Source organism: Dermacentor andersoni, chromosome 1 (assembly GCF_023375885.2).
Source record: "Dermacentor andersoni chromosome 1, qqDerAnde1_hic_scaffold, whole genome shotgun sequence".
In the NCBI taxonomy this organism is placed as follows: Eukaryota; Metazoa; Arthropoda; class Arachnida; order Ixodida; family Ixodidae; genus Dermacentor; species Dermacentor andersoni.
In genome coordinates, this window is record NC_092814.1 from 184550763 (window position 1) to 184564866 (window position 14104).

The following is a 14104-nucleotide window of genomic DNA, read 5'->3' on the forward strand; positions in this document are numbered from 1 at the left end:
TCATGAGAATTCTTAAAACATTAAAATGTCAAGACTGTTCGTTAAGCGTATGTCTAGTTTTGCTAAAAACAGGTCACTTAGGAACGGTGCCAAGCTAGGTTCGGTACAAACACCTTGTATTCGAATAAACACGTTACCGTTCCACTCAATGTACGATGATGTAAAGTAAAACGTGAGCATTTCGAAAAACCCGGCCACAGTCAAACGTGTTTCGTTTTGAAATGCCACTGCCCCTTTAGCAACAGCGGCCCCAAAACAAATTCCAAAAAAAAGATACATTGAAATCCGTGACTGATGCATACCAGCACTGCGCTTCAGGCGCGAAATTCAATAAATTGAACTTCTTGATTTTATTTTATGATAACAAACGTTACCGCAGAATTAACGAAAATAGTTTTGAAATGAGCTTTTATCAGTTCAAACTAATTTAATGATTCTCTTTACTGTCCCTTTAAGTGAGGAGATTATTGACTTTCACGATTTGACCTAAAGCAGCACACGTTTGTGACATACGCAAGGTGTCAAAAGGTAGCAATTTTTATTCCGGAAACTTGCCGTTAGGTACATCTAGTAACAATAAAAAAATTAACTGCACTAATTAATGTTGCGCCTGTAATTGCATCGAGGTATTCGAAAGTAGTTGCATGCTATAGAACGATGACCCACTCAGGTGAACATGCCTCGAAGGTGCTGTTATCGTTGTAATCTCGCATAAGATCACTGTAACTGTTGTAAGCTCAGCCCCACGACTCCATGCAGTACGTTAAAAATGAAAGCGACGTAAAGGATACGCAACACACTGGTAGTAAAATAACCACAAGCTTGTTATAATGTACAGCAGCCCAGCGAGGGATTCAGAACAAACTGCGCATTCATTTGATCAGGCCAGTTAATGTTGCCGTCTGTAACTACATTGAGGTATTCGAAGAAAAGTATATAGTATAGTTTACCGTGGTGTACACCGCTGCTTAGCACTCGGGCTGAGGATGCTGTTTCATTTATAGTAGTAGCTTTTGTAAAAACTTAAAAGCTGTACATAAACTAGATGTCATAGTCCCTGTGTCCGTCAATATATAAATCTGTACTTCACCAACATTGACCTGGGTTTGTATCTCGGCTTGAACGATTGTTCCGAGGGAGACTATTTTCGCTCCTTGTGTGTCGTCTCCACCCTCCTCTGCGCAGTCACTTGCCGAGGTTCATGACTTGAAATCCGGAATTGTTTCTTCGCTTCATAAACCATTGGGATGGTCATCGCGTTTCACGCAAAATTTACAAGTTACGCTACTTGCAGTTTACTGCGGACAATTTGCAATGTGCGTTGTGGGCACACACCTCTAAATAAAGGCCATCTTGTCGGGCTCGAGATCTCGCCTTGAGCTGTTGACGTTTTATGTCATGGTAGGTAAGCTCGGCTTCCCGCCGCTTGGAACCGCCATCTTGGAAGAACAATGTACTACTAACATGATGATGATGATGATGATGATGATGATGATGATGATTTCCTTCACATGGCACATACCCACCTCGGGAGACTGGCCAAGGAGCGAGTGGTACAATTAAAGTAAAATAATACGACGAAATAAAAGGCAAATAATATAAGAGTTAATAATAGAAATCAAAGAGCAATTGTGCCGGATTTATTAAAGGCGGTCGAAATAAAGTCCGAATTTCCCATAGAGATTTGTAGTAAATGAGGAGGATAATATTAAATTATCGCACCAGTCTTTTTGCATCGCCAATGAAATTGCATATGACAAGGCAAACATCCCTGTAGCTGAAGTCCAGAGCCGAAGCGCCGACAGAAAGGATGTTTCGGGAAGTGAATGGTAGTCCGAATAGGTGAAATGGAGCCTCGAGAAGTCTTTTTCCTTGTAGCGAGAATTCGATGACAGGACAAGAAGAAATGACCAGTTGTCTCCGGTTCATTACAGAAGTGGCAGAGAGAGGACTACGTCAGACTAGCCCTGTGCAAATAAAATTTTAATTGTGGAATGCGGCATCGCAATCTTGTAAATGTAACCTCATATTGACGTGATGGACACCACTGATAAACCCACGGGAACTGCAGGAGCTGGAAGTCCGATTTCGACAGCAGTGCTTGTTTTGTAGCCTTTTGATTAAGACAGAATTTTCTGTATCTTGCTGAAGTGACGTACGCCGTAACCGGCAAAACGGAAACTACCGGGTCATCCAGGGAAGCTTTGGCAAAGGAATCTGCCATTTCGTTTAAATTTATTCCAAAGTGACCCGGTACCCAGATTAAGTTTACTACCTGTAAATCTTGAGGAAGTAAACAATCAAATGTAAGCAATATTTTCGAGTCTGTTGTCTCAGTGTCTGCTGAGCACACGAATAGCGAATCTGTTAAAATAACGGAAGCCGACTCATTTGATGGCAACTTACGCAGGGCTAGAATGATGGGCATTAATTCGGCCTGAAAAATGTGCGTAAAATCAGGAAGACTAACCAAGGTGAGGAGTGAATATGCCCATTCCTGCTCTCTCGTCACACACGGAAGCATCAGTAGAAATTATGTATTTAGTCTGGAGATACTTCGCGTGTTCCTGATAGAAGACCACATAAATAGGTCTTGCGCAACATATTAGCATTCTTCAGATAAATATTGTGGAACTTAATGTTGAGATTTGGGGAGGATATAATCTGTGGGACACTGCTACGTATATCTATGTCTAATGTTCTTAATTGTGCTTGCACAAAAGGACTTCGGGTGAGTTTAATCTTTACCATTCACCCTAAAAAAAATTCGTTTGATTCACTAATGGGGTTGGCCTTCTTGGGCTTTTCTTCCTCGACCGTAGATGGCAGATGGAGACTTAATTGATCAAAAGTGGCCGAACAATAGGCGTGTATGAAGCCAACGTTTCGACAAGCGGGATCGGAACGTTATTCCTTGTCAAAACGTTAGCATCTGTTCTTCGACCACTGTTGATCGGTTGCTTGAAGCAATATAAATGATGGACAACTTATGTATAATGATATCAGCTCTATATCATGGAGAAATGACACCGATGAAGATGGTCATGAATACTTTACGAAATGTTCAATGCCCTCCAACCCCCCCCCCCCCTCCCACCAGAAAAAAATAAGCGTGGTATATATATACATGACCGATTGTCGTAATGGCTATTATGCAGCAAGCAGTTTTGACGGGACCTATGAAGGTGGTAGAATAATCTTGCTTATCGAAGATGAATCACGCGCCCTCCCATGTATCTTTCCTTCCAAAGAATGTACGTACACGCCACCAATGTAATAGGCTTCGCTCCGATTGCCATAAATGATCGCTGGTAGTGCATGACCGTGTGATAAGCGCGAGAGCTAACTCCCGTCACACTTGTCCAGAATGCTCTTGACGAGTGTGATGGGGTTGCTTTCACTCGGGCTGTTTGAATGACTTCCCATCTGTTAGTGCTCTCCTCGGTTTATTGCTGCACTACTGGGGGATGGCGGCGGGGGCGACGGCCGGCACGTCTCCAGCGCGCTCCACTACTCCGTCCTGGCCGGCCACATCGGCGGCATAGCTGGAAGCCGCGTTGCCGCCCGGATCGGCCACGCCCGAGGCGGCTTCTTCGCGGCCATAGAACTTGGACGGCTCCTTCCTGGCATATGCAATGGCTGCCTCACCGTAGTCATACTGCGGGTAGCGCGCGTTCCAGGACTGCTGCATATGGCCGCCGTAGTCCGACTGCCACGAGCCCCACTGCTTGGCGTTTCGCCTGGGTGCCGGCAGTGCGGCGGCGGAGCGTCGCTGCTTCTGATAGCCTTGGCGCTGGTAGCCAGTCCGGTAGTCGTACCCACCGGCCGCGTACTCCTGTTCCGGCTCCCTCTGACCTTCGTCGACCTTGAAGCGCTCCGCCGAAGCGGCGGCGTCCGACTCCAGCGGAGCCGCGTAGGATGCCTGGTAGGAGTCCGAGCGCCGGCCCACCTCAGCCGACTCGCGCACGGCTCGCCGGCGGTAGTTGTCCCAGCCTACCTCTGTGTCTGCTGAGTAGTCGCCGTTCGGGTAGTAGTAGCGCGGGTTGTCCAGGCGCCTCCGACGTCTGTGGGCGTTCCGGCGCAGCCTGCTGCGCGGCACTGGGCCGTAGCCGCCCGCCGGCTGCACAGCCCCGTACTCCTGGCGGCTGGCCGGCGCCAGCGCCGAGTTGACGCTCAGCGGAACGCCAGCGGATCCGGCCACGACGACAGTCCTTGACGCGTGCTGGGCCTGTGGGTTGTCTGCAAGGGGGAAGGAGCAGTATCAGCGGCGCGCCGCCCAAGTCGACCACATTTCCTACCTGCGGCATCCTGATCCTCTGCTCCGACAGCCGTAGGGGCGGCGCCTAGCCCGGTGACCGCTACGATCAAGAAAATCCACATAGCTACCATTCGAATCTGAGCCATGGCGTTTCTCCTCTTCCTTGTCGTGGCGCGAGGTGACTGCAGGCGCCAGTCGCACGTTATGCCACGTGCATGGAAGCTCAGAAAAGAAAAGAACGTCTTGGAAATGAAATCGACATCAGTGTGGTTAGATCTTGCATCAAATATCCGTGTTTTTTGTATGAAGGGTATTTTCTTTCAAAAAAAAAAAGAAAGAAAGTTCAATGAGAGGAAAGGTGGAGAAGCGCATCCTTGGCCTGATACTCGGTAGGGGGCAGAAAGATAGAGCGGTGTAACAGAGGACAGTAGAAGAGAAGGAAGAAGTATGGCCAATCCCCCATTGTGGTTATACGTCACGACTAGAGATGTAATATTTCGTAAACTTTTGAGGGGCGGGAAAAAAACTGGTTTCTTTCATCTTCTTTTTGTAGAAAAATATGAAAAATTGAAATAAAGACGATTGTGGACAGAGCTATGAAAAATCGGACACATTTATTTTTCTAACACTGAAAAGAATATAATTGTTACATTATTGCGTCAGAAGAGTCCCAGCATATCTTCCGGGTTCAAAGTCTAGGCACGAGTTCACGTCAAGGCATTGATTTCACATCAAAGCGTCAAAAACGACATTTGTATCAATCTGTGTCCGATTAATTTCCGCTCGACGCGTCAACGCTTCGCTGTGCAGCGGACGAAGCCTTCCGGACATTGAGGTTCGAGCGCACGTACACAAGTTCTTGCACGCGGTCCCCTGCGAGCCTGTTGCGTAGCTTGGCGTGCACATTTCCAAACTCGGACCAGTTTCTTCCACATGCCGCAGAAGAAGGGGGAATCTACAGTACGCGACAGGCGAGGGGTCTCGAGGGTTGGCTGAAGCCACGGTGTAAGAAGTATACAGTATATTCGTGCACTGTGGCTGAAGCAAAGCCCTCGCCACCACGTGGGTGGATCCAGGCGCTTCGCAGACTCCCGAACTCCTTCTTTTGACCAAACTTTTAGATGCGTCGAAAGGAGTCGCATCGAAACAGAATTCCGCGGGGGAAGCTCTATTTTCCTTCACTTTTTCCAATTTTATCCTGGTTGAAAAAAACGAAAATATATTTTTTTCCCCGAAATTTTGAATGTTTTCTTCGACCGCTTACATCTCTAGTCACGACCGCCCAGGTACCAATTTCCAAATCATCAATTTGGAGGATTCTAAATGACGGCCTTTCACCCGTACCACCTTAACCAGCACCAATGCTTAGAAGATAGGGACCTGTAGAATAATCTAGATTTCTCGAATTGGGTCTTAACAAAAGCCGATGAGTCACCGGACCTTTTGAGCAACATCATGTGTTGCTCAAAAGGTTATCAAAAGGTCAACATCATGTGTTGCTTCTTCCTCGTTCTTATTAAGCTTGGCTGAGCAATTTCTGACAAGCTTGGCTGAAGCTTTTGACCTCGTAGCGCATTCTGAGCCACGGCAATATGTTTTATAGAAAGCTTCGATGCCGGCACATTTAAACTCCTATCGTGATTTGACGTTGCCACTTCCCGGCCACTGTAGCTTATGCAACCGTAATATTACGGTTGCGTAATCAACTGCTTGCGGCGAATTAACGCTACGCGCGAAGGCGAGCTTTCCAATTCTTTTTCTTTCCCCCAGACGACCGGTGCCGCCGCTGCAGCGGATGCGTGGACATGAGCGCCATCTGGTGGTGCTTCAAGGTGGCTTCCTCCGCTTTCCTCCTCATGCTACCGCTGCACCCTCTTTCTCCGCTTTCTTCCTCGCTCTGATCCTTCATTTCATCCCCCACCGCGCTCCGCGTTCGCGCTTTCATTTTTCGCTGTGCTATTTCGCCAGGTTCGCCTTGCGCATCTCACTGGTCATGGAGTGCTCACAGGATACCGCGCTATCGGATTGCAGGCTACTGGCAGGAACTGGGCAGACACTAGCTGTTCAACGTGCTCCCTGGTGACAGACGACATGTAGGCACTCGTCGCGGCTAGCCACTGCAGCCGGGGCGTCATCTGCAGGAGCTTGGTCAAATGCCACTCCTGTATCTGCGTGCACCTGAGGCAGACGTCGGTGAGGCGGAGCGTGCGTTTATTGCTCAGGAGGCGCTAGAGCGTTTCGAAAGCCTGCCCATCGGACACCGTGTGGCCCACAAACAAATACCGGAGGTTGGCACCCTGAAGGAGCACAATCTTCACGTCCCGCTTGCGGACCGAGATCCGCTCGATATCCAGGAGGACAATGTTGGCGATCAGCGACCTGATCTTGGTATAGCCACTGTCAACAACTGGGTAGCAGCCTTCGAGTACCAGGCCGCGCAGCGAATCAAACTGGTCCAGTGAAGCCAGGTCGAAACGCGACAGGAAGATAGAATTCACGAGGTCAAAGAATCGCAGGCAGTTGACCGCTAACGGTGCGGTTTTGTCTTGGAAGAAGACGTTGGAATATACGCAAGACCTCTTCAATGAGAGGTGTGCGAGCCTTGTGGTTAGGTCCGATACAGACAGGGTCCGATCCAGCATGGCGTCAGTTAGCTGCAGGACCTGCGAAACGTGAGGGGAGGATTTTCTTACCGCGAAGCTGTTTATCGGGGGCCGCAACCGCTCGCAAACGTGAAACGGTGAATGTGCGAGGTCGGGTGTGTGGGTCATATGTATGGTCATAATTGCAAGTATGGAAAGTATGTGCACAACGTAGAGTGGAAGAGGGTGTGGAGGGTGTTGTATTTCTTCCTCGTTCCTATTAAGCTTGGCTGAGCAAATTCGGACAAGTTTGACTGACGCTTTTGACCTCGTAACGCATTCCGAGGCACGGTTATGTTTTATAGAAAGCTTGCATGATAGCACGTTTAAACTCCTAATTTAAAGAGCTTAGCGTATTAAAACTTATTCGTTTAGTAATTCATTTTAAAAAGCTTAAGGCCGTGGCGTGGATAATGCAGATACCGTGTTTTTCAACGGCCGAAGACCTTTGGAGAGTTTCGAGATATCACGTGAAACCGCTAAACAGCTCCTTCTGAACTTCCACAATGAACGACCACAATGCTGTGTTAATTTCAGTTTCTGGCATCGTCTCTAAATCCGGCTATATCTACCGCACATTTCCTGACTTTAACCGCGCTGATGATTTAGCAATCACAGACGCCTATATATGCGATTCTTTTCATGAGTTTGAATTAATAAGTACCACTAGTGATACTAATACCTTGACAAGTTTCTTCGAAAATCTTGTCAGTAAGTGCGTCAACCTTTTTATTCGTTTAAAAACAAAGAAAACAAACATTGAAATTCGTTAGATGACTAGGGACCTTTTGCATTTATCACGTCGTGTGGCCAGATTACGTCGATCGAAACGCTCTCGTGACTCAACAAAACCCATGCAATTCCATAGCGCGAAAAAGGAACTCTGTTCTAAAATGGTTGCTGCAAAAGAATTTTATTACAATGTAACCTTGCCAAAATTAATTCTGGCTAATCCCCGAAAATTTTGGAAAGCTATCCTACCACTTGGGTCATCCTCGGACACGTTATTAATTAACAATGTTGCAGTTTCTGATTCGCAGACAATAGCTTCTTTTAACACCTACTTCCACTCTGTCTTTACGACTGATAACTCTGTAACTCCTGTTTTTGATTCCGAGCCATACCCCCCAATCGACGATATATCACTGTCTACAGAGGGTGTACTTAATCCTAAACTTAGACACCAAGAAGTCGTGTGGTCCCGACGGTATCCCGACTATTTTTCTCGTTCGGTATTCTCCTTGGTGCAGCAGATACCTAACAATTATCCTTAGAAAATCTCTCTCAACCACCACCGTTTCTTCCTCGTGGAAACTTGCTTCAATTTAGCCCTTATTTAAGTCGGATAATGTTCAATTGTTATCTAACTATAGGCCAATCTCCTTAACATCACACTCATGTAAATTACTCGAACACATTATCTTTAAACATATTATGGAATTTCTTGAAACTAACAAAATTTTATGCACTTTCCAGCATGGTTTTAGCCATGGCTTTAGCACTATAACACAAATGACAGAATTCGTTCATGACATCAGCAGCTCTTTAGACATAGGTGACCAGACTGACGCTGTTCTTATAGACTTTGCAAAGGCCTTCGACACTGTCTCACACCGTAAACTTATGCACAAGCTGTTCGCTGCACTAAAAAATGCATCTTTGGTTGGCTGGATATCGGACTTTCTTTCCCAGCGTTCGCAATATGTATGTTTCAACTCTACTAACTCACCCTTGATGCCTGATTAGGGGTTCCCCAAGGCTCCTCAGTACTGGGTCCTCTTTTATTCCTGCTTCATATTAATGGTCTCCTCTTACACACCTCAGTTAAAATACGCCTTTTTGCAGATGATTGCGTTTTATACCATACAATTAAATCTCATACTGATCATGTTGTCTTTAACAATTATTTTGCTGACTTCTGTAACTGGTCCAAAGCCTGGCAAATGAATATCAACTTTTCTAAAACTGTCTCCATGACCTTTACACGACGCTCATCCCCTTCCTTCTTTGCCTACGCCTTTAACAATATTACTCTAAATAGGGTACGTCTTCGAATTCAAATATTTAGGTATCCTACTAACACACGATTTGTCATGGTCGAAACACATTGATGTCACCTGCAACAAGGCCCTTAAAAGACTAGGTTACTTACATCGTACGCTGCGTCTTGCTCCTCAAGAAACTAAACTTCTCATTCGCCCCATCTTCGAATATGGCTGCGTTGTATGGAACCCACACAAACACTGTGACGTCAAAAAACTAGAATCAGTACAAAAAACGCAGTGCGTTTTGTTTGTAGGAGATATGAGAAGGAATTTTCGCCGGCTAATTCTCTTCTCCTACTTGGTCTCACTCCTCTTGCAGAGTGTCGCAAACTTGAATGCCTAAAATTCCTTCACATGTTAATCGATTCTCCTAGCCTCTCCTCTCTAATAACTACTTGACTTTTTCCAAGCCCTCATGTACGAGGAGTCACCATGCTCTAAATATCTCAACTTTTTTGCCCGCATTGATTCCTTTAAACACAGTTTTTTTTTTTCATCAGCAATTGAAGTCTGGAATTCATTACCGGGCAGCATCCGTTCACTACCACTGAAACAATTCACGCAAGCTTGTTTATCAATGTTGTATGTTTCTTGTTCATCCTACTCCTGCAATATCCTCATTGAGGCTGCAGTATGTATAAATAAAATAAAATACATAATAAATAAATATTTATAAAACACACATTAAAACACGAACACAACGTTACCATTCAACCCATTACCCACCGGGCTAGCCCACTAGCTATGGCGTTGCGCTGCTGAGCTCGAGGTCACGGATGTACACTCATGTACCGTACATTGGGTGCACGTTAAAGAACCACAAGTGGCAAAAATTAATCCGTGTCATACCACTACGGCGTACCTCCTAATCAGATCGTGGTTTTGGCACGTAAGACCCCAGAATTTAATTTCAATTTATACCCATGTGAGGTACCACAGCGCAAAGTACGCGGCTCGGATTAGCTAGTGCTCCGGTTTATGCTAGCCGTAGTGCGCTAACCTGGAGGGAAGGGCATTGGTCACTTATGTGTCGGAACACAGTGGCCACAATCCTGAGCTCTCGCTTCTCGAAGAAGGTCTCCGGTTTGACCCCCGTGATCCTCAGCTCTACGAGGTTGACGCCAACTTAGTCGTGGACGAGACGCCACAACTGGAGAGCTGACAGCGGTGGCGAGGTCACGTCGATCACCCGCCGGAGTGGCCAGTCGTGTCACTCACCGCCACCGTCGGCATACGCGAGTTTCTAGAAGTGCGTTCGAAATGTATGAAAGATAGGGAAGGTGCGATAATTGAGTCATCTCCTCGCGTTACTTTTACTACAGAGCATAGGTCAGCGAGCATAAGTCGATTCACTTAGACTCACCTGCGAGTCTGAGTGAGTCTGGCTGGGTGGAATTTTCGTGACTCTGAGTCCGAGCGACTAAGGGGGGGGAAATATATATATATATATATATATATATATATATATATATATATATATATATATATATACATACATATATATATATATATATATATATATATATATATATATATATATATATATATATATATATATATATATATATATATATATATATACATACATATATATATATATATATATATATATATATATATATATATATATATATATTGAATCTGAGTGGCGTTGCGACCATTTTGCAGACCTATGGTCATTTTTGAAAAAGTCATCGCTGAAATCGCGGCGACGGTGGCAAGAAGAAAAAGTTATCCAAGCGGCGCGCACCATGCTCCGTATGACCGCATCCTAAAAGTAAGAAAGAAAAAGAAAGAGGAACCCAGCAGAGAACCCCGCGGCCGCCGCGTTGTCGGTAGCACAACGCCTGGATTTATGCTGCATCATAAGGTAACAGCCTCCCCCCAGTTCCTACACTAACACGCCAGCTTTACGTATCCCTGTTGCGTTAGCCTGAAGCGCCGAAGCCATCGCAGCGCCAGAAACTAATTGCCAATCGCACTTCTCGCTTGGTTATATTATCACTGGTCCCTATAGACAAACTAAGCTTGTGTGATGCGTGCGTAATGAACGTTCATCACTGTTTACCCACTAATTGACATCAAAGGTACGATAGGCGCTGTTGTGCGGCGCGTCAAGTCAAGCTAACGGCCTTTGAAGTCGCTCGCGGTGCATCACCGCGCAATCTGTGTAAAGCTTTGCCTTGTTCAGTTGATTGAATGAACGTGTGGTGTTTAGCAGTGCAAGGGCCAGGTATGGCCAAAGAGTTCCATGCCAGTTTTAACGAGTTTGTAGTGGAGTGATGAGTTCTATGAAGTTGATGTGACGTGGTTGTAAATGGTCCTAAATATAGTCGCTGCAAATTGCGTAAAATGTACGTGTAATAAGATTATGGCAATGACTAATGACGTGTACTACGAGCATTAAAATGCATTGCGAGAGAATGATACGATGTACAAAATATGTCAGATGCTAAAATTGGCTAGAGCACTCTTCATTGGAGCCCTTGAAACAAAAAATTGAAGTTTCACAAATAAAGCCCTTTATATCTCGCTAGATGGATATTGGACCACCGTGTTCAAAAAAAAAAAAAATACGTGAGAGCCCTGTTTGACTGTTTATGTACATAGGAGGTGGCGCGCATATGCGCTCACTTAATATATATATATATATATATATATATATATATATATATACTGTTTTCACCTAACCGTTACGACAGCTGCATTACAGCCTCTGGGCCAATAGGCAGCACAGTCCTGTGTCATTAGTTGAAACAAGAGCAGCTTATATGTAATAGAAAACGTAATGGTTAAGGTAAACAACTGCTCCATTGCTACGAGTAGCCCAGGAAAAGTGTCCACAATATACGAGCTCGCCGAGCTTTGCGCTCAGCTCTATAGTTAGCATTCCTGTTAGGCTACAACGACCAGCCCGACCACCATAATCTATCGTCGCGACGAAAAAAGCGACCCGCGACTTATACAACCTTAATTGCCCCTTCAGACAGAGCGATCACCAAATGGGGCGTCCGTGCCCACTGCCTCACCGCGCGGGCAGCCATCGGCGGAGCGTAAACTCCACCGCACTCGGCAATGCCGGCATGTCTAGGGGACAAGCGAATACAACACGCGCTAAGAAACCTCCTCCGACACTGCCTAGGCAGAGTCATATATTCAAGGAGCAAAAGCCCCTAGATTTTCTCCCTCACGCACGCTCTTACTCACCCCTGCGCACAAACGGCTGGCGATCCCTCAAATGAACGTCTCGTCACACCATGTGTGTGGCCGCACTTGCGCGATGTACAGTTACGTGCAATATGGCCTGCAATACCGGTGCCCGTGGTCGAAGGGGCTCCAAGACTGTACGGCTGGGCAGACACAGGGAAAGTTCCAGACCTAAACACAGCTTCAATTCGTGATACTTATTAAACTGCTATTTCGCATGTCATAACCGCCGCGCAGCCCCGGAGCCCCTTCGACCACGAACAAGGGTGTTGCAAGTCATATTGCACGCGACTGTACGAGGACTCTACGGCGGGGAGCGCGGCACCCGCAAGAAGAGCAAACAGTGTTTCGTTTGAAATTTAAGCTCTTTCCGCGGGGCGTAGGAATGTATACTTGGCAGACACGATCGTTATCACGCACTGTACGCACTGCGCTTGTCAGCTTAAAAATTGAAGGATGCTTAAGCTTGCTTCACCTTTAAGAGTGGAACGCCATAGCATTCAAAGATCCCTTACTGCTTCTCACGCTTGCCGGCGACTGCAGCTTTTGTAACCGTAACGTTTACCGCGAAACGCTGGCGGCGAACCCTACGCTCGAAGGCGAGCATTCTGGTAGAAACGCGGCCTCTTCCGTGGGCCGATCCCGGAGGTTGTGCCCAGCCACGCCACAAAATTGCATCATCTTCAAGTTTATGTTATTGTGTAGCACTTAATGTTGAAATTTGAGAAAAATTGAGATGTTGAAAAAAGCCATGCGCTGTCGGTGTTTTGTTTCGTGACATTTGTTTGTGGGTTGTAATTAGTTTTAGAATATGGGCCCCAAATGTTTGGGGCGCCAAAGAACTTTCCGTGTGTCAGCGTTGGGGTACGCAAGAATAAAGAGTGTTAGAATAGGGCTTTGCGTTTGCTGATAGCGTCTTGCGCTGACAGTGCCACTACGGCGTCAAACAAAAGCTATTTGAAATAATTAAATAAAGTACACCATTTTATCATAAGAAGAGTAATTTTGACTTTGGTGTTTTCGCGTTTAATTACAATTTGGAGGACATTCTATTAGCAGCAAGCTATCAGTTGCGCTTAGTTTAGAGTAACCAACTTTACATGCCTTCACCAACGTTTTCACCAACTTAATCACCAACCTTCAGCAGCCAAGCTAAGCCGTGTTAGGCCTACGAGCTATAACATCGACAATCGAATTCGGAATCAGCGGCGTCTAATAAATCAATCTTCAGAACACACGCTATATATATATATATATATATAGTTGAGAGAAAGCGATAGCCGCAGTCACTTCTCCTAGCTTGCGAACTTCAGGCGTTAACACGAATCGAGCACAGTTTGGTGCTATAGGTTAGAGCCGTCGCTTCGATGGGTGCCGCCATGTTTGTTTGCGCAAATCTTTTGGGGCAGCTTTTGGAGCTCGAGCCCGCTAAATCAGTGAAATAGCGTGTCCGACGCAAAACTCAAACGCAATTTGCAGTGGCATACCAACCATTTCTCGAGTGGGGGGCGGGGGGGGGGGGGGGGGAGCAAACTGCAAACAATCCGACCTTTATCCTTATCTCTCTCTCTCTCTGCATATATATATATACATATATATATATATATATATATATATATATATATATATATATATATATATATATATATATATATATATATTGCGAATTACTATTACAATAATTTAACGAGCCTCAAAATGCTTCTGTAAGTCGTATTTATATTTAACAAACATAGACCCGTTTATCAATCACACATGGTGAACCATGGGGGCCCGAACAATTATTTGAATTTGAGTTTATTTCTTACAACTATATAAAATCTCAAAATAATGCAGGGACTGAAGGTAATGAGTGCCTCACAGAGGTCCCGGATCCCGCCCAGTAGCATTATTATTATTATTATTATTATTATTATTATTATTATTATTATTATTATTATTATTATTATTAT

General features: G+C 45.4%; 1 protein-coding gene across 1 annotated transcript; it reads right to left on the reverse strand.

The window, feature by feature from the left end:
* Window positions 1-3429: 3429 nt before the first annotated feature.
* LOC126547274 (uncharacterized) lies at window positions 3430-5002 on the reverse strand. Its single transcript, XM_050195241.3, has 2 exons — window positions 4299-5002; window positions 3430-4239 (listed from the first exon to the last, which is right to left on the reverse strand). Exons 1-2 carry the CDS (start codon window positions 4402-4404, stop codon window positions 3458-3460), a joined length of 888 nt encoding a protein of 295 aa, XP_050051198.1. The 5' UTR covers window positions 4405-5002; the 3' UTR covers window positions 3430-3457.
* Window positions 5003-14104: the final 9102 nt, after the last annotated feature.

Excerpts from the sequence above, each read along its gene's own strand:
- LOC126547274 (XM_050195241.3), bottom strand. The coding sequence starts at position 4,404 with ATGGCTCAGATTCGAATGGTAGCTATGTGGATTTTCTTGATCGTAGCG. Across the intron at positions 4,240-4,298 it reads AGAGGATCAGGATGCCGCAG|ACAACCCACAGGCCCAGCAC; the intron begins GTAGGAAATGTG and ends TCCCCCTTGCAG.